This window comes from Sceloporus occidentalis, unplaced genomic scaffold (genome assembly GCF_023333645.1).
Source record: "Sceloporus occidentalis isolate IW3139 unplaced genomic scaffold, rSceOcc1.0.p SCAF_3, whole genome shotgun sequence".
Classification (NCBI taxonomy): domain Eukaryota; kingdom Metazoa; phylum Chordata; class Lepidosauria; order Squamata; family Phrynosomatidae; genus Sceloporus; species Sceloporus occidentalis.
The window spans coordinates 125,541,692-125,568,558 of record NW_028316983.1 but is presented as its reverse complement, the minus strand read 5'-3'; the positions used below and the strand labels follow the sequence as shown (position 1 = coordinate 125,568,558).

The window sequence follows — 26,867 nt, the reverse complement described above, 5'->3', positions numbered from 1 at the left end:
CAGCAGTGCTGCAACAACTGAATTGTGTAGCGCTGCTGCACAGCAAAAAAAGGAGCGCTAAAAAGTGGCTCCTTTTTGTGCCGCCGCAAGCAGGCTGCGCGAACATGTCGCTGCTGCACTGCTCCATTTGGACGCAGCACAGCAGTGGCATCATCATTGCACATGCCGTCTATACGGCACTGCGCAGCGATGATGCGCTAGTCACGTGCTAGGGTTGTGGGCCATGTGGGTACCCAGTCCCAAGGTAACCCTAGCATGTGACGAGGGCGTCATTCAGGGCCCATCTGTACTGGGTCATAGAATCATAGATTTGAAAGAAACTGCAAGGGCCATCCAGTCCAAGCCCCTGCCATGCAGGAAATCTCAATCAAAGCATCCCCTAAGATGGCCATCCAGACTCTGTTTAAAGACCTCTAAGGAAGGAGATTCCATTACACTCCGAGGGAGTGTGTTCCACTGTCGAACAGCCCTTACTGTCAGGAAATTCCTCCTAATGAACCATAGTTCTAGGTAGTTCCTCTTCCTAGCAGAAATGAGAATGAATCAGGGCCATCATTAAGGGTTGCTGGGAATACGGACCGTACCAGGTGAGATACCTCAGAGAGAGGTGAACGGCAGATGGAGTGATTCCCCACAGTCTGTCCCAAGACACTCTCCACCCAGTCAAGTGTATCCCTCTCTTCCATCCATTGGACATGAAAGGGAGGTGCCAGCAGCTGTAGCAGTGAAGGCCATGCATTCCTTCCCCTTCCACTGAAGGAAAGGCATTGGTGCCGCCATTGTCTCCTTTTTCCACCCAAGCAACAGGCCTGCCAGACCTAGATGGGATTGCTGGGTGGAACCGTACATTTCCGAGATGCCTGGACCACTACTGCCTGCCTAACCCTTCCTTCCCTCTCATGCCTTGCCCTACTCTTCCTTTTGGGACAAGGAGTGCAGGGTAGGGGAGTGCAGTGGATAGGAATTGAGGGGAAGTTAATTCACTGTGGCTGCTGGTGGGGTGGGATGGTGCTGCCAATGCGCAGCAGCCTCTTGTGGGGCTGCTGGCCAAGTGGGAAAGGGAAAAGAAGGAGTCTGTGGCCTCCCTGCTGCCATCATCTCCCTTTCCCACCTCCATTTCCTACCTACAGGTTCTTTCAATGTAGGGAGGGGAAAAGTTTTATGTCCACCTCAAGCCTGCTAAAAAGTCAGATAAACAGAATCTTGAGACTTTGGATGTCACAAGCCAGATTCCCAGGAAGATCCACAGAACTGCTCCATCATACTTGGATTTTATTTATTTATTTATTTATGGATTAAGTTAATATGTGCTCCAATCGCTCATCTTTCACCCTTATGCTTTGAATATGATTTCCTGACTGGCTTAGTTCTTGACAGTTACCCTTCAGTTCAGACTTCCTAAAAATGTCATTAGCCATCAAGCTGTGCAAAAGAGTTTAATTTCCCTGGATCTAAGCAAAGCACTCCACAGGACAACCAGCACTGAAAGCTAATCCTGCTGCACAGAGGATCTTAAATGATGAAGCTGAGGTCTTTATAAGACTTTTGAAATTTGATAAAAAAATAATTTTGATTAATGGATCAAAACTAATGCAGAAAGACTTGAAGGAGACATTTAACTCAGATTTTAAGAAAAATGTAAAATAATGACATAATTTACTGATCAGGTTTTAAATCATCAAATGTGTGTTTTGAAAGAACCAGGTATCAATCCACACATCTCTCTCTTCTGGCTATTTCAATGTGCCAGTCATCATTCTCCCCTATCAGAATGGCCATCAAAGCAGAGGTGTCCCTCCTGTCTTGCCAAGCCCATTTTCTTACCTCTTGCAGTAGATGAATCTTATTCTCCAGGATCTCACACGTATGCTCTTTTTTTTGCTGCTGACAGATCTGTCCTTCATTCTGACTGTGCAAGTTCTCTACGGCTGCCCTGAAATACAAAAGATTCACTGATTGAAACAAAATAGACATCTAGCACAGCTATACACATGCGGTAGAGTAACGAAGCACGACTTAAGGGGAAATAGAGTGCCCCCATCTCCGAGGTTCTTGAGTCTTGCAAGGCTTGTGCCAGCAAGGCAGAAATATTTGTGGTGCCATTTTTTTTTCTTTCCTTACATTACAGGGCAAAAGAAATTAAACCACATTGAGCAGAGAAATTGCCTTGGAGGCAGAAAGGAACCCAAAAGAAAAGATATTGGTATATTTCTTTAAAAGGTTCTTAGATAGCAGAGCAGATAAAAGGCCTGAAGACATTGGAGAAAGACTGCCAGTCAGATAACACTAGTCACTCTGGACTGACCCAGCACAAAGGAATGTCATGTGCTTAAAGAGTCAGATGAATGTAACAAGGAGCAAATGTACTTGATTTCACTATTTATGTATCTACTCATTTTTACTATTTTGAAAACAACAACAACAACAATACTTTTTAAAGCTAAAGATGGTCCCCAGGAGTTGTGGAGGGCCTTTTTCTAACCAAGAAGTAAAATGGAGGTCAACGTCTTAATAATAATAATAATAAAATTTATTTATGTTTCCCGCCTCTCCCGGTGGATCGAAGCGGGGTTACAGACTAAATAAAAGCACAAAGTGTTTACATCAAAATTCAATTAAAAGCAGCTAAAAACAATAAAATATCCAACATCAGACAATAACAATAGCATCAACAAGCAAGGCAGGGATCATACACAGACAGGGCAAGTCATTCATATCAGGGGGGTATTCATATCAGGTGGGGTATGCTCGACTAAAAAGCTCAGTTTTAACTGCTTTTCTAAATGTTTCTAATGAGGCCGCCGATCGGATCTCCTCAGGAAGACTGTTCCAGAGTCTCGGCGCCGTTGTTGAAAATGGTCTTTGTGAAGTAGCAACATACTTAGAGGTTGCTATCTCCAATAGGTTCTTACCCGATGTTCTAAGAGTGCAGGGCGGATTATATAGGGAGATGCGGTCCCGTAAGTAACTCGGGCCCAAGCCATGTAAGGCTTTATAGGTAATAACCAACACCTTGTACTGTGCCTGGAAGCAGATAGGGAGCCAGTGAAGATCTTTTAAGATAGGTGTAATATGGTCAAACCTTGATGAACCGGTGACCAATCTGGCTGCCATATTTCGCACTAACTGAAGCTTCTGAGCTTGGTACAAGGGTAGCCCCATGTAAAGCGCGTTACAGAAATCTAGACAAGAGGTTACCAGAGAGTGTACCACCGTTTCATTCTTGGTTCCTGTTAGAGAAAAGCCTCTCTTGGGCATTCTCAGGAGAAGCAAAGAAATGGCAAAACTGTCCAACATGGCATTTTTAGTCATTATGTTTAGGTTTCCAAAGAGGAATTTTCCGATCCACAAAGGTCAGAACTCCCTCACTTAAGAGACGTCTCTGCGGAGCCCCACAAAAGTCCGTCTCATTGAGGTGCCATTACCAACTGGAAGTCTAGCCATTATGTTTAAAAATAAAAATAATCATTTTGGGGGGGCCTAAGGGCTGCATACAGACCCACCTCTGCTCTAAAGTATCTAGGTTCTTACTGCTTTGAGTGGGGTGGGGAGTGTGGTTTGGGTGGGCTTTCCATACTTATTTCTTTTGACAACGTAAGTTTTAAAAAAAGAAAGAACCTGATTTAATATATGTGGAAAGGGTGATGTAGTTATGAAACATTGGCTATGGCACAGCTCATAGGCATAATGAAATTCAATTGAATTCATTGAGATTTACTTCCATAAAAACTCAAAAGGAAGCATGACCCTTTCATGGGGGTTGCCTAAGACTATTGGAAAACACCTATTTAATTACAGTTATGAAGTAGCAATGAAAATAATTTCATGGGTTTGGGTCACCACAACATGAGGAACTGTATTAAGGGGTCGCAGCATTAGGAAGGTTGGGAACTACTGCTTTATAGCTTGGAACAGAAATTATGGTTCTGTAGAAGAGGTTTAAATTTAGGTTTCTTTAGTCAAAGTCTTGGACACAAATTCCCATCCATGTGGAGCAAAGCAAACACTCCTAAGAAAAAGGTGGAGCAGGAAAGCCAATAATATTCACAAACCACAGGGAAAGAAAAGCAGTGTTTGAGCTGTAGGAAACTTCTTAATCCAGCTTGTGACATTGTGGATGGAGAAAAAAAACCTTTTATTACAGGTTTAATAAAAGGTTCCTCAGGTTGACAAAAGAGAAAAATAACACACACTCTCCCACTTGTTTACCGAAGATAGTCAACAGGAGGGCAGCTTGCATATTTAGTTTTACCTGAGCACAAGTTGGTGTTTGGGGCTAAAAATGTGTTTAGTTATTGTTTTTAAAAGGTTAGATATGCATTGCAGGCAAGAAAAAAATCCTGCCATGAAATTTTTTCAGTGGGACTTGAAAACGCACAGGATTGCAGTCTTAGCCTGTGTGAGAATGAATACAGTATTATGGATTGTTTGCTGGTTCCACTTTCTAATGGGTTGGGGAGGAGGAAAGATTCCCTAACGGTTATGGATATGGGATGTGTGTTAGTTAGCTTTTGTAAGTCTACTTACCAAGCTTTATCCAAGTTTTCCTGCTTCTCTTGGAGCTCTCTTTTCAGGCTCTCCACTTCTACCTTCAGCTCGATGTTCTGAAAAGTACAAAGTACAAAGCATTATCATACTCTGTTTGGCTGTTGAACTCAGTGAAGTGAAAATTTGGTAAATTTGATGTTTTTAAAGAATTTTTTTAAAAAAATAATCTTTTTTAAAATGTAATTTTTTTAAAATGTAAACATTTAACATTTAAAAACTGGGCCTCTCCTTTTTCTTTCCACTAAGCTTCACCCCACTCATCCCATCTTTTCAGCATTTTAAAGGGACACAGACAAATACCACAGCCCATTTCTGCCCAATGGCAGAAGTTTGAGGAACAGTGGTGTCAATCCCCCTAAGGATGTTACCTGGTGTGAACCACACTCTCTGACACCATTGGTCCAGCTTGTTCATCAACAGTACCAGAATACACCTCTCTTTGAATGCATTTAAAAACCTAACTAGTCTGAAGCCCTTTGTTCTGATGCCAGGCAGCTGTTAGAAACACTTCCCGTTGAGCCACCAGGCAAATCTACTGCTGTCATGGATCACTTTGATATGAAGTCAAAACAAGGCACCTAGCCATATGATCAAGGTTGGGTGCCTCGTTCTGACCTCAGAGTAAAGTTACCCATGGTGGTAGTGGCAGATGTGCTGTGCAGCTCAGTCGCAGACGCGTGCAGCCACTTGGTGTCAGAATGGAGAGAGCCTTTGCAACAGGACAGGATTGGGGCAGCGCTAGGGCCAGGATACTCTGGGTTGCCAACACTAGTGCAGACAAGACCTGCTTATATATGGTACGCTGCTGGACTGGGCTGTGTTATTTTAAATAAAGCTTTGAATAGAATTGCCTTTTGCTGTCTTGTTTGTAAGTAGAAGAGTTGGGTTACACCTATAAAGAACACAACCAGGGCTTTCAGCTAAGGTTGGCCCAAGCCCAAGCAGTATTCCCCTAACAATCTAGAATGAAAGGTCTTCCCTTCACCCAAGAATTTAAAAAGTTTACTTTTTAAATGGAGATAATTTTGCTACATATTACTGCAGCAGTCAAACTAACAGCACTTACATTGGCTACAATGCCAACACAAATCTTGCTTACTCAGTCGTTTAGTTAAATATTGTCTTAGGCATGCTAAGGCTATACTTGAATCCTTTGTTGTGGATTTCAGGTTTAGATCATAGAATCATAGAGTTGGAAGAGACCACAAGGGCCATCCAGTCCAATCCCCTGCCATGCAGGAACTCTCAGTCAAAGCATACCTGACAGATTGCCATCTAGACTCTGTTTAAAGACCTCCAAGGAGGGAGACTCCATCACTCTCTGAGGGAGTGTGTTCCACTGTCGAACAGCCCTTACTGTCAGGAAGTTCCTCCTAATGTTGAGGTGGAATCTCCTTTCCTGCAGCTTGCATCCATTGTTCCGTGTCCTGTTCTCTGGAGCAGCAGAAAACAAGCTTGCTCCCTCCTCAATATGACATCCCTTCAAGTAAACAGAGCTATCATATCACCTCTTAATCTTATCTTCTCCAGCTACTTCTCCTGTCAGGGATGCTTTGATGGAGGGTTCCTGCATGGCAGGGAGCCGCTCTGATAGCCTTGGCTGAAGAGTGGGGTATAAATAAATAAATTATTATTATTATTATTATTATTATTATTATTATTATTATTAGTGGACTGGATGGTCCTTGTGGTCTCTTCCAACTCTATGATTCTATGAACTCTACCCACAGACCAGCACAAAGTGCCGGTCTGTATTGGCTCATACTCTCGAATATCTCAGCAGTGAAAATAGAAATTCCAGAGTAAGAATGCAAGTAACATTTCCTTTATTTGTTTCCTGGCCAAAAATAGGGATAAGTAACACAACATGCACACATTCTGAAATGTTTTAGGAAATTATTATTCACAGAAATACATGCAAGTTTTCTGTGTGAAAATTGTGGGGTTATGTGCAAAAATCTCATGTTTTCTATACAAAAAGCACTGTTTCCAGATAGAAATTTTTACTCTACAAAATTGTTGGGGTCTACACAAACCCCAACAATCTTGCACAAAACTCCATGTTGTTACCCCAGGGTCCACCCTTCCTTGACCTCCTCTCTTTTCTGATATCAAGTTGATATTAATAGGATGTTTAAGGCAAGTAGCTGCAAGGGCACCCCACTGCAAGAAAAACAGCCTTACCATGCAAAGAGATCCAGAAGACTTAGCACGGGGGTGCTCAAGAGCATGAAGTAAAGGAAAGATCAATCAAGAACATAATCTGAATAATCTCTTCATCGATAAAAGTAATGGTGGGTGACAGACCTTGCGCTTACAAGTGAACAGAAATCCAAACACACTTCTCTTTGGGAGAGATATTCCTTTGTCCAAGGGCATTTACATTGATTGTCCAGCCATTTACAATTTCCCTTCCCATTCTTCTCTCCTACCCCATAATCTAGAATTCTACCTTGTTGATGGTTTTGCCCTATTAAAATGTTTGCTTAGACACTAACAATTTGGTCTCTTGAGAGACAGACACTCTGTCCATATCACATATCACTATGCCATGATCATCTTACTGAGCCACTTCTTTTCCTGGTATCCCCCAACTGGAGCCCCACATTTGGAATCAGTACACTATCTCCCTCTGAAACCCCTTAAATCTGCTACCACCTTTCATTTTGTTAGTTCTTGAACATGTGTGTGAGTCAGTGTCTCCATGTGAATGGTGATTCCCTTTGGTTCATAAAACTATTTTTGGAACTTGCACTCTGGAGTTCTGTTTCTCAGAACCGGTATATACAGGCTTCATCCCTACTTTGAGTTGCCTGAGCCCCCTCAGCTGATTTCATTGAGCTAATAAAATTCCCCTATTGAATATTAATTGTGGGTGCCCTCCCAGGACCCTGGCATTTGGGTAACAAGGTGGTTATCTGGAAACTGGGCGGGGGGGGGGGGGTTGCACGAAAAAATGTTTTTTGAACAAAAATTGTATTATTTCTGTTCAAAATAATCTCTCAAAACATTACAGGGTGTGCTACTACCAGGTAAGAACTGCAGTGAAATATTTTTCACTGGCAGCAGGGAGAAAACTGCAGAAATTACAGTGGGACCCTGGTATCTGTGGATCTGAGCATCTGTGGACGGCAAACCTGCATTGTCCCCAATGGCAGCACATGCATGCAGCCACACTGCCACTGGGGACAACTGTACTGAAGTCCTCTCTCCCCCCTTCCTTCCTTCCTTCCTTCCTTCCTTCCTTCCTTCCTTCCTTCTCCCTCCCTCCCCCTCCAAGGCTGCCTCCAAGGCTTGGCTTTGGGGGCAGTTCAGAGGCTGGAACCCCATTGGCTGGAGAGAGCTGGAGTTGGGGCTGGGGTCAAAGCTTGGGACTCAGAGCCTGGAGGTTCTGTCCTGGGTGTGTGGTTCCCTTCTGCCAATGGGGCTCCAGCCTCCACCTTTAAACTGCCCCAAAGCCAAAGCCTGGGTAGAAGCCTTAGAAGGGGAGGGAAGTAGGAGAGGGGAAGGAAGGAAGGAAGGAAGGAAGGAAGGAAGGAAGGAAAGCGGGCTTCAGTGCATTTGTTCATAATGGTGGTGTGGCCACATGACTGTGCTGCCATTAGGGACAATGGGACTTGAGCATCCATGGATTTTGGTATCTGTGAGGGGGGGTGTCCGGAACAGATCCCCCGCAGATACCAAGGGCCGACTGTATTAATCCTTGCATGTAAGGAAAAAACAGTCAAATATTTACAGCCTAAGTCTGTGGCACAAATGGATGATGCTATTGCAACAGAAGAACTTTTTGTTGAGGGATTTTCTCATTTATCTTCAATAGCTCAAAGAGCTACGCAAAGTAGATTACACCAATTTCAAACAAGGTTTGAGCCAGAACACCACTGTGCTACTCGACAATCCAATCTCTGCCATACAATCATCACATGGATTTAGAATTCAATGACAATACAGAAGCCTCAGATTTAATAACATTTGGCCAAGATAAGGATTATAGATCAGAAACAGAGTCACTCTTCAGAACTAACACTGACAATTCATACAAAAACCAGAGCTACTCCACATTCAAATGTATAGCCTACAAAAGTTAGGACTAATTCTAACATTTTAACCCTTTTAGAACACTTGGGAGAAATAAATCAACAGGGATAGATGGCATACCAATAGACTGCTTCAGACTAGAGAGCGTTCTAACTAAAAAAATGTCAAGAAATATAGAAAACAAACAATAGCCCACAGATTGGAAACATCCAATATACATTCCAATGCCCACAAAAGGTGGCATCAGGGATTGCAGTAACTCCTGGATCACTGCAATAACCTCCCATGCAAGCAAAGTAACACTCGGTTCTACAAAAAAGACTTTTACCATATCTGGAGCAAAAAATGCCAGATGTCTAACCTGGGTTCAGGAAAGGAAGAGACACTGGGGATAATATTGCAAACATACATTGGATAATGAAGCACATGAAAAAAAGGAAAAAGAAAATCAATCTGTGCTTTATTAGATTATAGCAAATATGTTTGTGTAGAGCATGAAAAACTATGGCTCAGTCTGAAAGAAATGGGTGTGCAACATCTGAATGTCCTGATGTGTATCCTGTACTGAGGACAACAGACTACTGTCAGGACAGAAAAACAAAAACGGGTACCAATTGGTAAGGTGGTCAGGCAAGGGTGCATTTTATCATGCTATCTGTTTAACTTGTACGCTGAACATATAATACATAAAGCAGGATTAGGCTTGAGGGAAGAAGATGTGAAAACTGGAGAAAGGAGCATTAACAATTTTAAGATATACATACTTTCTTCAGTAATTATTCCAAGTCACGGACTTGAGATCTGTAGTTTTGATTATTCATGGAAGAGCAACCTCCATTAAAGTTAATGGTGGCCATGCCTGTGGTGCATGTGCATGAGAGTGTGTGTCCATTCAAGCCTATGAGGCTTGAATATATGCGAATTTCCAAATTCACTGGAGGGGGGCGTCCAGAATGGATCGCTCGTGAATTCAAAGGGAGGTCCGTAGTTAACAACAAAATCATTTGACTTTATTCCACAGAAATTTAGCAGAAATAGTAAGTCTTTTTGAGTTTATGATGCCTGCAAATCTCAGACTGGTTGGTGCTTCTTTACTGGATACATTTCAAACTTATTAGTTTTAAAAAGTTTTCTATAACATTTTTATTGCTTGACTGAACTGAATGTTATTGCAATCAATCTTGTTCTTTCTGAAGACTGCCAAGTTTCACACAGAGAGGTGAGATTCTACCCCTAATAATCTGATCATATAAAAACTATCATTTACAAAGGGGCAGTGATTTTGGCCTATGAAACAAGTAAAGTACTCACTACAAAGTCAGCCACCATTTCTGACAGTTTGCTACTGAAAGTTCTAACTTGCTTGCTTATTTCATATTCCTCATGAATTGATTTAAGCCCAGGAGCAAGTGATATTCTTTGCTTTTCTGTGAATAGAATGACCAAGAGCCAGCTGAGCAACGCAACGCTTGGTTCCTCTGGAACAGAATGTCCCGACTTCAGTTGCCTAGTTTGGGGAAGAGAGATCGGCGGCTTGAGCCAGTAAATCGGAGCTGCCAACCCACAATTGGCTCACTCACTATAACATATCCAACTGCTATTTGATTACTCATGTAGCATAGAAGGTAAAAAGCATGTGACGTAGGTTTGCTGCTATAAATTTTACCTTCCCAGCCTAAAGCAGTATCCCTAGGACTATCTATGTGTCTTTCTGTGTCCTCCTGAGACAGCAGCTTCCATTTTGTCAGCCAGAGTGAAAGAAGAAAATATTGTGTGGTTGTTAAGCACTTTCTCTTCTCATGTTTCTTAGCTGGCAAAATGGCTGTCTGGGGCTTTGAATCAACACTGAGCACCAGGTGAAATAAAAGAACCCAGCAGATTACCTCTTTCCATGGTGGTTTATCTAATATTTAGGGCAAATGTTTTGTTTGCTGGATGGGTTACCCTGCTGCTAAGTAAAACATTTCTCATCCTGTGATGCAATGTCTATCTGCATAAGGGCAGTTAGTTGATATCTCTCACTGCACCATTTCAGGATGAGGCTAACTACCATGACACCCCTCTCAGAAACCAGACCAGACCAGTATCTATATTTATTCATTTACAATATTTATAAAAAGATGCCCAGTAATGCTGTACTTTGGATGGCTCACACAGGTTAACTTATAAAATACAGTATTACAAAATGCAATAAAACGTGGTTGTGATGGTGATAGGACTGAGAGAAAGTCCTCCCCCCAAAGTCTTAAAACTTGGACAGGGTCAGATAGGGAGATAAGGTCTTTCAGATATTCTACACCCAAACCATTGTTGTTATTGTTGTTGTTGTGTGCCTTCAAGTCATTTTTTACTTCTAGTGACCCTAAGGTGAACCTATCTGGGGTATTCTTGGCAAGATCTGTTCAGATGAGGTTTGCTATTGCCTTCCCCTAAGGCTGAGTGCATGTGACTTGCCCAAGGTCACCCATGGGCAAGCAGGAATTTGAACCCTGGTCTCCAGAATTCTAATTCAACACCCAAACCATACAAGGGTTTAAAGGTCATAACCTGCACTTTGAATTCTGCCAGGAAACAAACTAGTAGCTAGTGAAGCTATTCCAATAAAGGAGTTATGTGTTCCTTGTAAACAGCCCCAGATAGCAGTTAGGCCACAGCAATTTGGACCTACTGAAGTTTCCAGTTTCCAATATGGGATCCCCCCATAGAGTGCATTACAGTAATCTGACTGGGATGTAATCAAAGCATGCACCATCATAGTCGGATCAGACATCTCAAGGAAAAGGTACAGCTGGTACACTAGTTTTAGCTGTGCAAACACATTCCTGACCACTGCAGAAGCCTGGGTCTTCAGGCTCATGGCTGAATGCAATACACACAAATTACAGACCTGCATCTTCAAGAGCATGTAACTCCATCCAGAACAGGTTGAATACCTATTCCCTGATCTGTCTTCCAACTGACCAGGAGGGAGCACCTCTGTTTTCTCTGGATTAAGCTTCAATTTGTTTGTCTTCACCCAGTCTGTTACTGATTGCAGGCTTTGGTTCAGTACCAAAATAGGTTCTTTGGAATTAGATGCAAAAGTCAAGAGGAAATGCGAACACTGAACTCCGCCACTTCCAGCAGTCTCATGTAGATATTAAATATCATGGTGATAAAACAGCCCTGATCAGTCCCAACATCCAAATCACCACAGATCTGAATAATCACTTTGCAGATAAAATCTCTCAGATAAGGGCCGACTTTAGACGTTGGTATTAGTACAGAAACGACAAGAGAAGTGTCCAGCGACTCCGTTAATAGGGTGATTTTGGATCAATTTCAGTCTACGCGTACTGATTATGTAGGCAAGGTAAAAAAGACCACCTGCCCTCTCGATCCCTGCCCATTTTGGCTGGCCATCCAGGGAGGTGAGACAACCATGAAATTGTTAAAATCCATAATTAATGCCTCCTTCAGGGAAAGCTGTTTTCCACCTAGTTTAAAACCTGCGGTGGTTAAACTGATATTAAAAAAAGCCTTCCCTTGATTGCCTGGATAAAAACAATTACTGACCAGTTTTTCTTCTTCCCTTTCTGGGCAAGGTGATCGAGAGGGTGGTTGCAAACCAACTCCAAGCAGTCTTGGATGAAACTGATTATCTTGATCCATTTCAAACTGGCTTCAGGTCAGGAAACGGAATGGAGACTGCCCTGGTTGCCTTGGTCGATGATCTCCATCTGTCCCATCGACAGAGGAAGTGCGGCCCTGTTGGTGCTCTTGGACCGCTCAGTGGTCTTCGATACCATCGACCATGGTATCCTTCTGGAACACTTGAGAGAGTTAGGAATTGGAGGTTCTGCTTTGCAGTGGCTCTGTTCCTACCTCTCAGGCAGATTCCAGATGGTGATGCTGGGGGACAGTTGCTCTTCTAAAAGAGAGCTGACATCTGGAATCCCCCAGGGCGCCATTCTGTCCCCCATGCTGTTCAACATTTACATGAAGCCACTGGGCGAGATCATCTGAAGACATGAGGCGGGTTGTTATCAGTATGCTGATGACACCCAAATTTGTTTCTCTATGCCTCGAGCTGTTTCAGCAACCAAGGAGGGCATCTCCCCTCTGAGTGACTGTCTGAGGTCAGTAATGGATTGGATGAAGGAAAATAGACTTAAACTAAATCCCAACAAAATGGAGTTACTCGTGATAGGTAAAACCAATCCGGGTATGGCGATAAGCTCACCAGTCCTGGATGGGGTCACACTTCTCCTAAAGGACTGTGTTCACAGCTTGGGGGGGTGATAAAGACTCATTGCTTCAACTGTCATCTCAGGTAGATGTGATGGCCAGGAGTGCCTGTTATCAGCTTCAGCTGATTCGCCAGCTATGACCCTACCTGGAGTCACGAGACCTAGAAACGTTTGTACATGCGCTGGTAACCTCTCATCTTGACTTCTGCAATGTACTCTACATGGGGCAATCCTTGTACCATGTTCGGAGGTTTCAACTTGTGCAAAATATGGCAGCCAGATTGGTTGCAGGAAAATCTAGGTTTGACCAAATTACACCTATCTTAAAATCTTTACACTGGTTGCCTGACAGCTTCAGAGCACAATACAAGGTGTTGGTTATTACATGGCTTGGGTCCAGTTTACTTGAAGGTATGCCTCCTCCCATATAATCCTTCCCACACACTCAGGTTCTCCAGGAGGAACTTACTGCTGTCAGGAAAAACTAGACTGGTGGTGACTTCCTGGAAGGCCTTTTTCAGCTGCTGCTGAATGACCTGCCGGAGGAGGTTCGTCAGATCACATCTCTTGATGCTTTTAAAAAGGCAATACAAACAACCCTCTTCTGGCAGGCCTTTCCACACTAACTTCTCCTAAAACAGAATCAACCACCCATGTTGATCAGTCCCCCCCCCCCATTATTGCCCATTATTGTCATATTGCTGTCATTTCTTGCCGAGGTATTTCTTTGATAAAAGTACCAGCTTGGTAGATGAAGGGAATGCTGTGGATATAGTATATCTTGATTTCAGTAAGGCCTTTGACAAGGTTTCCCATGGTTTTCTTGCAAACAAGCTTGTAAAATGTGGGCTAGACAAGGTAACTGTTACATGGATCTGTAATTAGTTGACCCGCCGAACCCAAAGGGTGCTCAACAATGGCTCCTTTTCATCCTGGAGAGAAGTGATCAGTGGGGTCCCACAGGGCTCTGTCCTGGGGCCAGTGTTATTCAACATCTTTATCAATGACTTGGATGACAGAGTTGGATGCATACTCATCAAATTTGCAGATGACACCAAATTAGGAGGAACAGCTAATACTCCAGTGGACAGGATCAAAATTCAAAATGACCTGAATAGACTAGAAATCTGGGCCAAAGCTAACAAAATGAACTTCAATAGGGAGAAATGTAAGGTACTGCACTTAGGGTGGAAAAATGAAATGCACAGATATAGGATGGGTGACACCTGGCTTAAGGAGACAACATGTGAAAAGGATCTAGGAGTCCAAGTAGACCACAAGTTGAACATGAGTCAACAGTGCGATGCGGCAGCTAACAAGGCCAATGCGATTTTAGGCTGCATCAATAAAAGTATAGTGTCTACATCAAGAGAATTAATAGTGCCACTGTACTCTGCTTTGGTCAGGCCCCACCTGGAATATTGTGTCCAGTTTTAGGCACCACAATTTAAAAAGGATGTTGAGAAACTGGAGCGTGTCCAAAGGAGAGCGACTAAAAGGGTGAAGGATCTGGAAACCATGCCCTACGAGGAACGCCTTAGGGAGCTGGGGATGTTTAGCCTGGAGAAAAGAAGATTAAGAGGTGATATGATAGCCCTGTTTAAATATTTGAAGGGATGTCATATTGAGGAAGGAGCAAGCTTGTTTTCTGCTGCTCCAGAGAATAGGACCCGGAACAATGGATACAAGCTCCAGGAAACGAGATTCCACCTCAACGTTAGGAGGAACTTCCTGACAGTAATGGCTGTTTGATAGTGGAACAAACTCCCTCGGAGAGTGGTGGAACCTCCTTCTTTGGAGGTCTTTAAGCAGAGTCTGGATGGCCATCTGTCAGGTATGCTTTGATTGAGATTTCCTGCATGGCAGGGGGTTAGACTGGATGGCCCTTGTGGTCTCTTCCCACTCTAACATTCTATGATTCTATGATTCTATTTTAACTGATGTTATTCCAGTTAAATATTTTATTGTTATTATTATTTTGTATTGATGGAAGGGAGGGTAGATGGGTGGGCATTTTCGGGGACTGTTTCATTATTTTTTCTATGACTTTGTATTTGAAATTTTCCTTATTGTTACCCGCCTTGATCCTCAAATGGGAGAGGCAGGATACAATTTTTTTTGTTATTATATTATTATTATAATTTTATCTGCCAAGTATTGTGCAATTTCTTTTACAGTAGGCTGCCAACTATTTTACATGGTGCTCTGTGCCTCTGTTACCCAAAGAAAGGTGGGGTGTGTATTATGACTGGGGGGTCCCCACCAACTGTGTTAGTTTCTTTTTAAATGTTGGGGGAATTACCTTAAGATTGCAAGAGACCAGGTAAATTTAGGATTATTTGCATCTGTGTATACCAGGACTCATTGAAGAGAACCCCAATTTTTTATTAAGAAATATGCAAGAGTGCTATCAAACACATAATAGTGATTCAGGCAGGCACAGAATTCAGAGCTAACTGAAATGGAGGTATGAAAATTGGATAGGAGAGTTTGAAAGATGTAAAGAAGGCAATATTTACCTATCTGAAGAGCAGACCACAGGAAATGACAAGTGGGTCAGACTTGGATCTGAGGGAGAAACAGGGAGTGGAAGAATCTCTCGGTGCACATGTAGGCTCACTGTGCTTGGAAAGGCTAGGTTTGGGACCAGTACAGTATTTATATCTGAGATCTTAGTCTCAAGGGGTGTGCTATGGCTTACAAGGTAACATGATGGTCTTCCCAGGAATAGACAATAGGATTCTGGACAGGTTGATAGCTTTAACTTTAGGGTTACAAAATAGCAATTGGATTTGAACAATGCCAGAGTGGAGGGATAAGGAAGTTGGCTGGGAACATGGCAGTGGGTAGGTAGGAAGCGCTGGCCTACTGCCTTTGGTGCAATAAGACCTCAGGTCTGTTCTTCTTTCTCATGGGAAATCCAGCTGATGTTCCAAAGATCAATGTGACCTCTTAAGAACATGCTGGTTCCAGGTATCAAAATATGGAGATCCATAAAGAAATAAAACATAGAGTGTGAAGAGTATACTAACACCCCCAAGACAGTTGCACTGGATGACACTGCTGCCAGTTGCAATGTTGCAAGAATGATAGCAGGGAAGAATTATTAATTATGTCACCATGGCATAGGCTTTCTATTGAGATCTAGCCTGTGTTCAGTCATATGTGCTCCAAGTTTTCTGCCACTGTTGCTCTAGTCTCTCTCCCATGTGTTTCACTGTTGCCAGCTCCCTAGTAAACCAAGGGGGCTTATTTGACGCTGCTCCATAGGAGGGGATGCTTAGCAGCAAATGTGTCTACCATCTCAGTCATTTCCTTATTCCAGAAATTAGCAAGGGATTTGAGGGCCTCATCAGTTAGGGCAATATGATCAGGATTCATAAGGCTCCTAGGGTACACCCTCTTAACTGGACCACTTATTGACTAGAATAAAGTGAACACTGAAGCATTAAAAACACTTTTTGGGCAATGGATACTTATAGAGAATGGCTAATGCAATCATTTTGGAGGTGGGGGATATTTGCTTGCATATGTAGATGCTAACTTATGGTTGAAATTTCAGACACTTCGATACACATATATTTAAGACTGGTGTAAATCCATGGGATTTTAATCCAAAAGGCAATTAACTGGATCCCTATTTGGATGTAGAGAAACTTCATCAGGCCCCACTAATTTCCAATACTAGATCATGACGATCCAATCCTTCTTATTATCTATTCCTAGGTCTTGTTCCCAAACCACCACTTCCTGCTTTTTCACTTAAGAATGTTATCCACTCCACCCACACACACACCCTTCCTGCTTTTTACCCATTGATACTGATTATTTCTTAGGCATTAACCATACCTAGTTTGCTTCAGAGCCAGGGCAATGTAGTGGTTCAAGAGTTGGACTAGGACTCTAGGAGACCAGGGTACAAACCCTTGCTCACCCATGGAAATCAACTGGATGACCTTGGGCAAGTCATAGTCTCTGAGCCTCAGAGAAAGGCAATGGCAAACCCCCTCTGAATAAATCTTGCCAAAGAAACTTGGTGATAGGGTCACAGTAGGTTATTGGCAGCGACCTACTTTCCTCCAGAGGGAAGCCGTAGCCACCAAACCACACAGCTTCCCTCCAGAGGAAAAAGAACCTGGGAAAAGCCAATGGTGCACGTGTTACATAAGCAATGTGCAGGGTCCGCACGTCGCTTACATCACAATGGCAGCACCCATGTACACAGGGCGCCACCATTGTAATGCTGCCAAATGCCGCATGGTTGCCGCACGGTCCTTAAACCTAAAATCGGCGCTGGTACGCCACTTGTTGGCAAACAACACACACTTAAGGTGATGAGCAACTCCCTTGAAGGAGAGCCAGTGTGGGGTGTAGTTTGAATGATGGACTGCGACTCGGCAGACCAGGTTTTGATTCCCAGTTCAGCCATGAAACTGACTAGGTGACCTTAGGCAAGTCACACTCTCTCAGCCTCAGGGGAATGGCAATGGCAACTCCTTCTAAACTAATCTTGTCAAGGAAACCCTATGATAGGGTCACCATAAGTTGGAAACAATCTGAAGGCGCACAACAACAACAGTTACAACTTTCTTCAAGACACTTTTAGAATCATCTATCTCAGGGGTAGGCAACCTTTTTGAGCCGGGGGCCGGGTTGCTGTCCCTCAGACAACTGGGGGTCCGAAGCCAAAAAATAAATAATTTAAAAAAAATTAAAAAATTTAATAAATAAATAAACCGGGACAAATATAGGACAACATTTTCAAATGGTGGACACTTTTTTTTAAAAAGTGGAGGACACGCAAAAAAATTTGCTGATTTTTTTAAAAATGTTGATATAAATGCATGTTTCTTAGGCGTCTATAGACAATTGCCCCCCTTGCCCCTGCGCGCGAGAGGCAAAAGGCCCCGGCGGCAATTGGCGGCAGGACCGGGCTGGGGCCGGTCCCAAGGCCTTGCCGGGCCACAGGTTGCCTACCCCTGATCTATCTGGCTGAACTACCACCTCCCTTTTGTCCAGATTGAGTCTCAGAAAATTAACCATTATCCATATCCAAGCTTTGATTTAGGGTACACATAGCCACACTTGAATCTCATTTTTCAAAAGAGAGAAAAAAAATGAGACAATTCACATATTAGAGACACTTCACACCAAGGAGATTATCGCACAACATTTTCCTAACGGGCTAGGCACAAGATGTAACCTGAATAGAACAAATGTTATTGCACAGCCCTGTTCTCATTCAGTATTCATCCTGCACCCAGTCTGGCCTTCTCCCATTCCCGGTCAAAAACAGGACAAATCCATTCATAGCTGACATGATCACTTTCGGGCCGTTCCAGATGATGTCTGTATGTTAATCCTACAAGTCTCAATCTGTCCTTGTGTTCTGATTGGTTGGAACTACCTCTTCCACCTTCGTCCTAGAACATCTGCAAACTCTACTCTTCTTCCGGTGGTGACACAAAGAGGGTGACACAAACCATTGTCACCATAGTATTGTTAGCAGTCTTCAGAACTGTTTGATGTTATCAAGACCTGCAAAGGAAATCTGCAGGGTCACCCCTCTGCTCCACTCCCAACAAACTTATCTGTGTCTAAGGAGTGACCACTGGGAATATGGGAACATTTGGCAAATTTAGATAAGTTGTCTCTTTTTTTCCAGCAGCATAACATCCATGTCTGATGCTGCTACACTAGTTCTCACAGACTGCTGATTTCCACAGCGAGCAAGGGGCAAAACAGACCTTACCCAGTAACTAACCTATTTATAATTCCTCCACCTGGAAGAATCAAGCTATTGGCTGGCAGTTCCACAGAATGTCAGCTGCACTTGCTTCTCACAGTTCTGAAGACAGCTGTCAACGCTATGGCGACATTTCTCTTGCCATGGAGAGACTGCAAATCTCTCAGTGCAAGTCCTGATTATGAACATATGACTGTGTACGGTCAAGCAATTGACCCATCTACCAAAACTGAATATTGTCTATTATAGCTGGTACTGGCTTCCCAGGGTCTTGTTTCCCAAACTTGCTGCCTGAGATCCTTCTAATCAGTTGAGGAACAGAACCTGGATTTTGTGCACGGAAGGCATGCATTCTACCACTGCATTCCCCTGTACAGAATTATCAGTATTCAGTTTAGTTGCAGTAATTACACAGGTAGCACCACAGTGCAAGTTTGGGTTAAAGTTAGGGTATACATGTACTATGTTTTCTTGTTTACCAGTGTCAGCATGGGGACATAGAGTTTGCCTCAACATAAGTTTTTACAAGCATGGGAGCCTAAATATGTCAACTCAAAATAATTTGATATAGGTGCAGTACAGACTGCCGAAAAATGGCGGCCTGCTGGCACCTGTTTTTACTCCAGAGGAACGGCGCAGCCCCAAACCACGCACTGTCGCTCCGGAGTAAAAAGAACCCAGAAAAACCAGGTTCTTTTTCCACCGGCATAGTTACATCGCGAGTGCATTATGCGTCCGTTACATCATAATGGCGACGCCCATGTACACAAGCACTGCCATTACAGCACCGCCAGTACGTGTTAGGTTTTGGGACCGTGTGGTTGCCACATGGTCCCTAACCCTAGTTGTGCTGCCGTCACACCACAAAGATCCCATCTGTCCTGGGCCATAGCTTGTGAGCTATTTAAACCTTTAATACTACTCCAAATGGCAGGAGGTGGATGTTCCCCACCATTTTGGTGCTTATTTTCCAAATTGTATTGACTATTTACTTTTCTGTGTTTACTGCTTCCTTCCAGGATTTTTTTGTGTAACCAAAATAGGATGCCACCTGACATCCTTGAAAGAATGCCATACAAATATGTTTCCAACTAGCACACTAAATGCACCAGTCAAACTTTAGGCTCTAAGGCTGCAAAAGTGTCCTCGGGTGCATAGTGGTTATGACATCACTATGATGAATGAACCATTCTCCCCCACCATCTCCTGTCTAACATTAATTTCATTTTTATGAAGTTGTGTGTCTTTAAGCTGTTTCCAATGTATGGCCACCCTAATGCTAGTTACAGAGTTTTCTTGGCAAGATTGTTTGGGGGTGCATGTGACTTTGCCTTTTTCTGAGACTGAGAGAATGTGACCTACTCAGTGTCACCCAGTGGATTTCCGTGGCTAAACAAGGATTTGACCTGTGGTTGTGGCTGGCTGTCTTTATAAACTACACAACAAATAACTGGATACTAGCAAAGTGTTATCTTCAAGCTTTTCCCCCCTGTGGGCCTGTTTGTTTATTTTTATATTAGTTTTATATTATCTGAAGGTTGTGTATTCCACCATATGAATGTGCATTTTACCCTCAAAACAAACAAATAAACAAAAATAGCAGAAAGTGAATATCCTTGATTTCAGGCTTCCTCTGATTATCTGAGTTATTGCATGCCTGGCACTGGATTGGGACTAGTACTTGTGTATCATTAAGAATCTTATTTCAGTTCTTATTTTTGTCATGTTCAGAGGACTTTAAATTGATGCTAGTTTGACTCAGAGGGACATTGGGTCCCCAAACCCTTTCCTATCCAGAACAAGATGAATATCTGGTAAGCTCTAGAGCTGAAAGCACGTAAGCAAGCCCTCTCTTGGACCAACTTCTTCTTCAAGAATGAAAACCCCACATTTTGTATGCCCAGAGTTCTACACATTCCATCTTTGTTCTGTTACAGCCCTTTCCATCCATTTATTTTCATGTTTTTTGGCAGACCAAAATAGATAAAGTCATTTTGAGTAAATGAAGGATTTAGTATTGTCTGTTTAAATGCCACTACCCTAGAACGGTCAAATGTCTTATTACAAAACTATAAACAGTAGTTTGCAAATGGTGGGGACAGAGTTGCTCAGGGGGGAGAGGTGTCAGTCTTGGAGGCTCTGATCCCTCTCCTTCGTCTGTTCCCAAACTTTTTTTTAAAATTAATTTTTGTTTGTACAAACCATTCATAAAATCCTCACATCATTCTACATCGTCTACCACAAATAAACAAATAATTAAACAAACAGTTGACAGTATTGAAAAAAGAATATATAACTAGAAAAGAGATAAAATAAAAAAAAGAAAAGGAGAGAAAAGAGAAGAAGAAAAACAGAAAGAAAAAACTCACATCTTACAATTAAAACATTTAAACGCACATACACTAACAGATTCTTGTATGTTTTTTTTTTCCAATATATAAATCACTTCCAGGATAATTGTTTACTTTCGTTTCCCATAGTCTTATTCCCAAACTTTTTTATGTGTAAATTTTACACATGTGTTTGAGTTAAACATTGAATCTATTTAAATAAAACTTCTAATTTGAACAACTGTATTTCCATATAAAATGTTAAAAAATAAATATACATAAATGTGCGAATGAAAATATGAACACTAAATAAACAAAATATTTTTATGCACATACTATGTCGTGTGAGGGGGCACAATATCCACATGGAGATGTAAAGGAGGGGATCCTAAGAGTAAAAACAGTACCACTGCTTTAAAATCACACTGTTAAAACTTTCAGTGATTCTGTTCCCTACCAGCTTACCCACTACAGGATTCTAGGATATGTTCTATGTTCTAACCTGGAAAGGCTAACTGGTAGTTCACCTTGCTGCCAGCCTGAATGGCTTGAAAGTGTGTTGTAAAACATATGTGACATCTCCTACTATTACTATGCATTGCAAAGGAAGATGACCAGACCTGGGCAAGCTGTTTTTCAGGGAAACTTTTCTATTTCTGACTTTCACTTTGAAATCCACAGAGAAACATCAGAGCTTCTTAAGAATACAGCCTCAAAGCACAATTTTGAATACTTCATTTTAAAATAATATTTCAGTTTCCTCTCTTTTCTGGACAATATGAAATCCCAATGAATACTGTACAGTTGACCCTTGGTATACGCTGGGGTTTGGTTCCAAGAACCCCCATGGATAGCAAAATCCGTGGATGCTCAAGTCGCAGTAAATATAATGACATAGCAAAATGGTGTCCTTTATAAAAAATGGAAAATTAAGGTTTGATATTTGAAATTTATACTTTTTTTAACATTTTCAAACCCTGGATGCTTGAATCCGTGTATAAAAAATCTGTGTATAAGAAAGGCCAACTGTATATACTCATGTATAACTCTAGAAAATTTAGTCAAAAAAATTGATCCAAAAAACCTGAGTCAGCTTATCTATGGGTCAGTGTAAGTACTGTACTTTAACAAATAAAAAAAGAACCATCCCCTGGTGAAAAATTTTGATTGTAAGACTAAGGGCAGGGAACTGTCTAATTAAAATAATAATTGTAAGCTGCTCTAAGAGCCTTTAGGGCTGAACGACAGGGTATAAATACCATAAATAAAAATAAATATAAATAATAATAAAGGTAAAAATATAATCTGTCAGGGAGCACTGATCCCCCCTTCCACTCTCTCATCCATCCAGTCTTTAGAGTGAACACAAACAGTTATGCCTGCTACAATTTTGTAAGTTCTTTGGCATTGTTTTACTTTTCTTCATCCTGTAGATCCTTAGTTTCATGATTTTAAGTTTTACCCTTGATTTATCCATTAGTTTTGTCTCCAAGATCTGACCACAACTTATACATGAGGTTGACTAATAGTCAAATATATATGGTTGTTGTTTTTTTTACAGATTCAGTGTACTGGCTAGAAAGAGTACTGGAAATTTGTAAGCATTATTTTAATAACTGTCAATTTGCAAACATACAGGGAGATTGTGTAGCACTAATCTGTAAAGCAGCAGTGGCAGTTTCCCCAAAACAGCATATTTCCACCAAGGAGTTTTCTTGCCCACTAAATGTATCAATCGAAGCTTCTGTTTACCTCCCAAATTTCAAACTGCAGTAGCCACTCACTGCAATTGCGATGGATAGAGTAGATACATAGAGCAAAGAAGGTACCTATGCAAAGGTCGTTAATCAAATACTTTCCACTAGCAAACCTTTCAGAGAAAACACATTTGCATAACCAGAGAGAATCACCCTAAAAGGAGAGTTTCAGTTGCCCAGATAAAGAATTTCCATATCTTTTTACATTGTTGTGACCAGTATTTCATTGCCCAGATGCTAATATTTTAAGAATTCTCAGTTCCACGCACATGAAGTCATCTGATTTCATTAATAAAAGGGCAGATATTACCTTGACATTGTTTACCTTCATGTGGCAACTTGTACACAAAGAAAAAAAAAACAAGGAGGTATTTTGTGTATTTACAGTAATAGCTACCCCTGTAAGGTCTATTCCTTTAGCCAGCTTTCTGATGTTGTAAAGAGGGGAAAGAATAGCACATTTCTCATGTCTTTTTAACTTCATGTTCACTGAGAAGCTTCCCACATATCCTCATATTGGATTCCTGTATTCTGGAACCTTGTTCAAAGCAGAGGTGATTATGTCCAGATGGAAAAGAATATTCCCTGACTCAAGTACGGACCTTACTGAGAGGCCAGCTTGCTAGTGATAGAACTGGAATTACAGAAGTCCAAGAAGGCACATGCAGCCCTAGCATCTAAAGCAGGAGGATGTGTTATAAGATGCCCATGGTAATTTTTCTTCACTTAAGGAGATTATTGCACACCAAATGTTCACCGAATAAACGCGGGTTGTACCATTACCAACAGATCTCAATGCACTTGCCTGTACTCAGGCAACAGACAGCCTGTAACCAATCCTGGCTTCTCCTGCAGTGTTTCATCAACAGGATTTTCCCATTCATGAAAAGCTGTGGAAGAAACTCAGGTTGGATATAGGCTGCCTACTACCTGGGCATGGGGCAGTGCAATAAGATCCGTCAGTGATGGTTACAACCCACGTCTATGTCAGCGTGGATTTGGCATATGATAATCTCCTAAGTGGCACAGAAAACTGAAATTAAACTTTTCCTCTAAGTTCAGAAAAGCTGAGAGTGTGGCACTAGTTTCTGCTCAGTCCTTGCTCACTCACCCGTCTATAGACATCCTCCTTGCTGGCCTCATACTTCTGCTGTATCCGTTCCTCCAGGAAGTAAATGCGCAGCTTGAGGCTGAAGTTCTCCTTCTTCAAGTCATTGAGGTGCTGAGACAGAGTACGATATCCATTAGACATGGTTGGGGATCCATGGGGTGGAAGTGTTCTCACACCCCTTTCACTCCAGTAACATTTTGAAGCCAACAAAAGAAGGGAACCCTAACAAAATAGCTACAGTGGCACAGCCTGGGAGGCCTATGGAGACATGGGGATGAAATCAAAAGTTTGGGCGTCAGCTGCCCTGCAGATCTGCAGTCGCCACTCAGCCCCAGAACAGAGTGCGGCTCATTTTCTTTTTTTACCTCCAGGAGGTATTTGAGGAATCTTTGGCAGAGGCTCATCCTACATGAACACACACACACACAAGTGTTGAAATCTGAGCTGGACTGAGGAGGACTCTGTCACCCCACAGCCGTCCCTGGGCAACTGCAGGAGATTAGCAGCTCTGAGGGAAACAGGGCAAATTTGGCAACCAGCCTCATTCAAGAGGGATATAAACAGACTGTGTCTAGGCCAGGTGTGGGGTAGGTAATATGATCAAGACAGTGCATGACATGAGGAGGAGAGAATGAGGAGAACTTCTCAAATGCCACTAGGGATCTGGTTTCACCACATACTTTTGTGCCACATTGAAGAGAAAAGGTCCTTGATTCCTTTCTGGGCCTAGACACACTTTGAAATTCCATTGTAAAATTAAGTGAAACACTAAGTATGGCTTTTGATTCAAGGTGCCAATCTTATCAGTATTTCATTGGCCTAACTCAGGAGTGGGCAATTGCGGAAGGCTGGAGTGGGCTACGCTAGTCCCCAGGAGACCTTGGAGAACATCACTTCCCTCTACTGTGCCCACACTTGCAGAAAAAGAGAGGCTCCACACATCTTCTAGGGATCATTTTCACCATGATTCCATGGCCTTTTTTAACAACAGAAAGTGAGCAGAAACAATTTCTTGTTTCAAAAACAGCTACTCCCAGGCCCAAATTGATTCTATATGATGGAAATACCCCCTCAACTTCAAGAGGGCATTTTAAGGCAATATATATAGTTGGCATTTTTGACCCTTTGACCTTGGGCAAGTCACATGCTCTCAACCTCAGGGAAAGGCAATGGCAAACTCTGAACAAATCTTGCCAAGAAAACCCCATTGGTTGTCATAAGCCGGGAACAACTTGAAGGCCCATAATAATAACAAGGGGACCCTACAAGTCATACTATGCCCAGGGATAAAGAACCTGAGCAGAGGGTAGGCAAAGTGTAGCCTGTGGGGCCTCCTGGGGGTCAAGAAAAACATCTTTGAGTAAACAACACTGATGTCTGAAAAACCACTAACTTCAGAGTATTTCAGGTTCTAGCTCTTTGGAGTTTTTCACTGTGACTGCTCTGGTAAAGTGAATTAGATGCATACTGGCTTTGAAGCTTTCCCTCTCATACATGTTAACGTGATTTTTTAAATTAAATAAATAAAATAATTTTTTTTAAGGGAAAAGCCTGCTCTGGAATAGCAAGGGGGAAGGGGAAAGGAGGAGACATTGTCAGCATGTGACTACCCAATATCGAATCACCACCAAAGAACTTATCACACTTAAGAACTAATGAGACAGCTGCACATTTGGAGGTTTATTGAGGAGCTTACATGTCAATAAGTGCTCTAACCATATTTGGATGACAAGGCAGCAACGAGATGGAGATGGAATTGTGCAGTAAGTATTGCAAAGGTTACTATTTGTGAACTTGAAAAGTGTTTAAGAGCTTTGTGTTATAAAGTTTTTACCAAATTCTGTTCTAGGTCTATTAGTCTTAAGTTCTGACTTGACCCATGTAGTGTGGGATTGGGCCAATGTTCTGTGAATTAAAACATGAACAACCCTGTAGACTTCACTAGTGTGTGCTAACTTATGGCGACCACATGAATTTCTTAGGCTCAGAATGCTCAGAAGTGGTTTTTCTAGTACAGGTTAAAATATGAAAAGGGAAAATCAACAAATACAATCATCTAAATATATATTTGAATACCACAGCACAATTTTTCACTTTATTGATTTTCCAGTGCATGTGTTTCTAAGTATAGAGATACAAAGCACTGAATGTCTGTGCAGAAATGCAAAATAAAAATTATACCCTTAAATTCTTTCAGTTCTGATTTAACCTGACATATAGAAGAATTCTCCTCACCCAACATGGTAGAAACCCTTAAGAATATTAATTTTTCATCCAGGCACCAAGAGAGAGGTTTTCGCTTCTCTTAGCCCCAGCCAGATCCCTTTTCCCTCTTATTACTTGTTGAGGCTAGAGTATCATGATTGTCAGCAAGGAGGGAAGAAATCTTCCTTTGCTCCCAACTCCTGCTTGCCACAGCTGCTGGAATACTAGTCCATAAGTCCAATGTGGAATGCAGGAAGGAGTTTCAGGGAGGGAGCTTCTAAGACAAGTGGAATTTGATTTGGGGGCTCATGGAAGTGGAGGAGGCTTCATTGCCAATTTGAATTGGCTTCAGAAATAAGCTATTTCCCGCTTTACTTATTTTTTGACAGTAGCTGCTTTACTTAATTATGCACTAGTTCAACATAAATTTGGGATATATACAATCACGGCTAAACCTTTAGGAGGATAAGAAAAATGACAGAACTTTCAAAATGCTTTCTTACTCCAGAAAGGAAAATTCAGAAGTAGGACTTCTGTCCCATAGCAAAATCTAGCATTTGGCACACATATTTATTTTATTTTATTATTTTTTTCATTTCTATAGTATGCTTCACCACCTTTCCTTTGTAAAAATAAGTATATATTGAAACCATTTCTGTTTAGCAATTGGCTCAAGAACAGGGACAAACTCTATGTTACATGGAAATGGAACAGAGTCTGGTTTTTGCAGCCATTTTTGCCCAGAGAAACTACAGATGGAGAAATTGTTTAGCCTTTTCCACACACCCACACTTTGTATTGCATCCCCCATCCACTCATTACCACCACCAAGCACTATTTCCCATAATTGCATGTTTGTGAAACACCTGCAGCTGTATAGAAGGGAAAGCAATGGCAGAGGAG

At 42.0% G+C, this 26,867-nt stretch overlaps 1 protein-coding gene across 2 annotated transcripts in view; it reads right to left on the bottom strand.

Moving 5' to 3' along the window:
- The window catches only part of LOC149316715 (myomegalin-like), a 149,519-nt gene that overhangs the window by 97,023 nt on the left and 25,629 nt on the right, over positions 1-26,867 (bottom strand). For both annotated transcript variants that reach the window (XM_089516093.1, XM_089516094.1), the window contains exons 4-6: positions 23,760-23,870; positions 4,528-4,604; positions 1,825-1,933 (exon numbers count right to left, since the gene is read on the bottom strand). In XM_089516093.1, the coding sequence (XP_089372219.1) occupies positions 1,825-1,933; positions 4,528-4,604; positions 23,760-23,870 (297 nt within the window). The remainder of the gene's footprint in view (positions 1-1,824; positions 1,934-4,527; positions 4,605-23,759; positions 23,871-26,867) is intronic.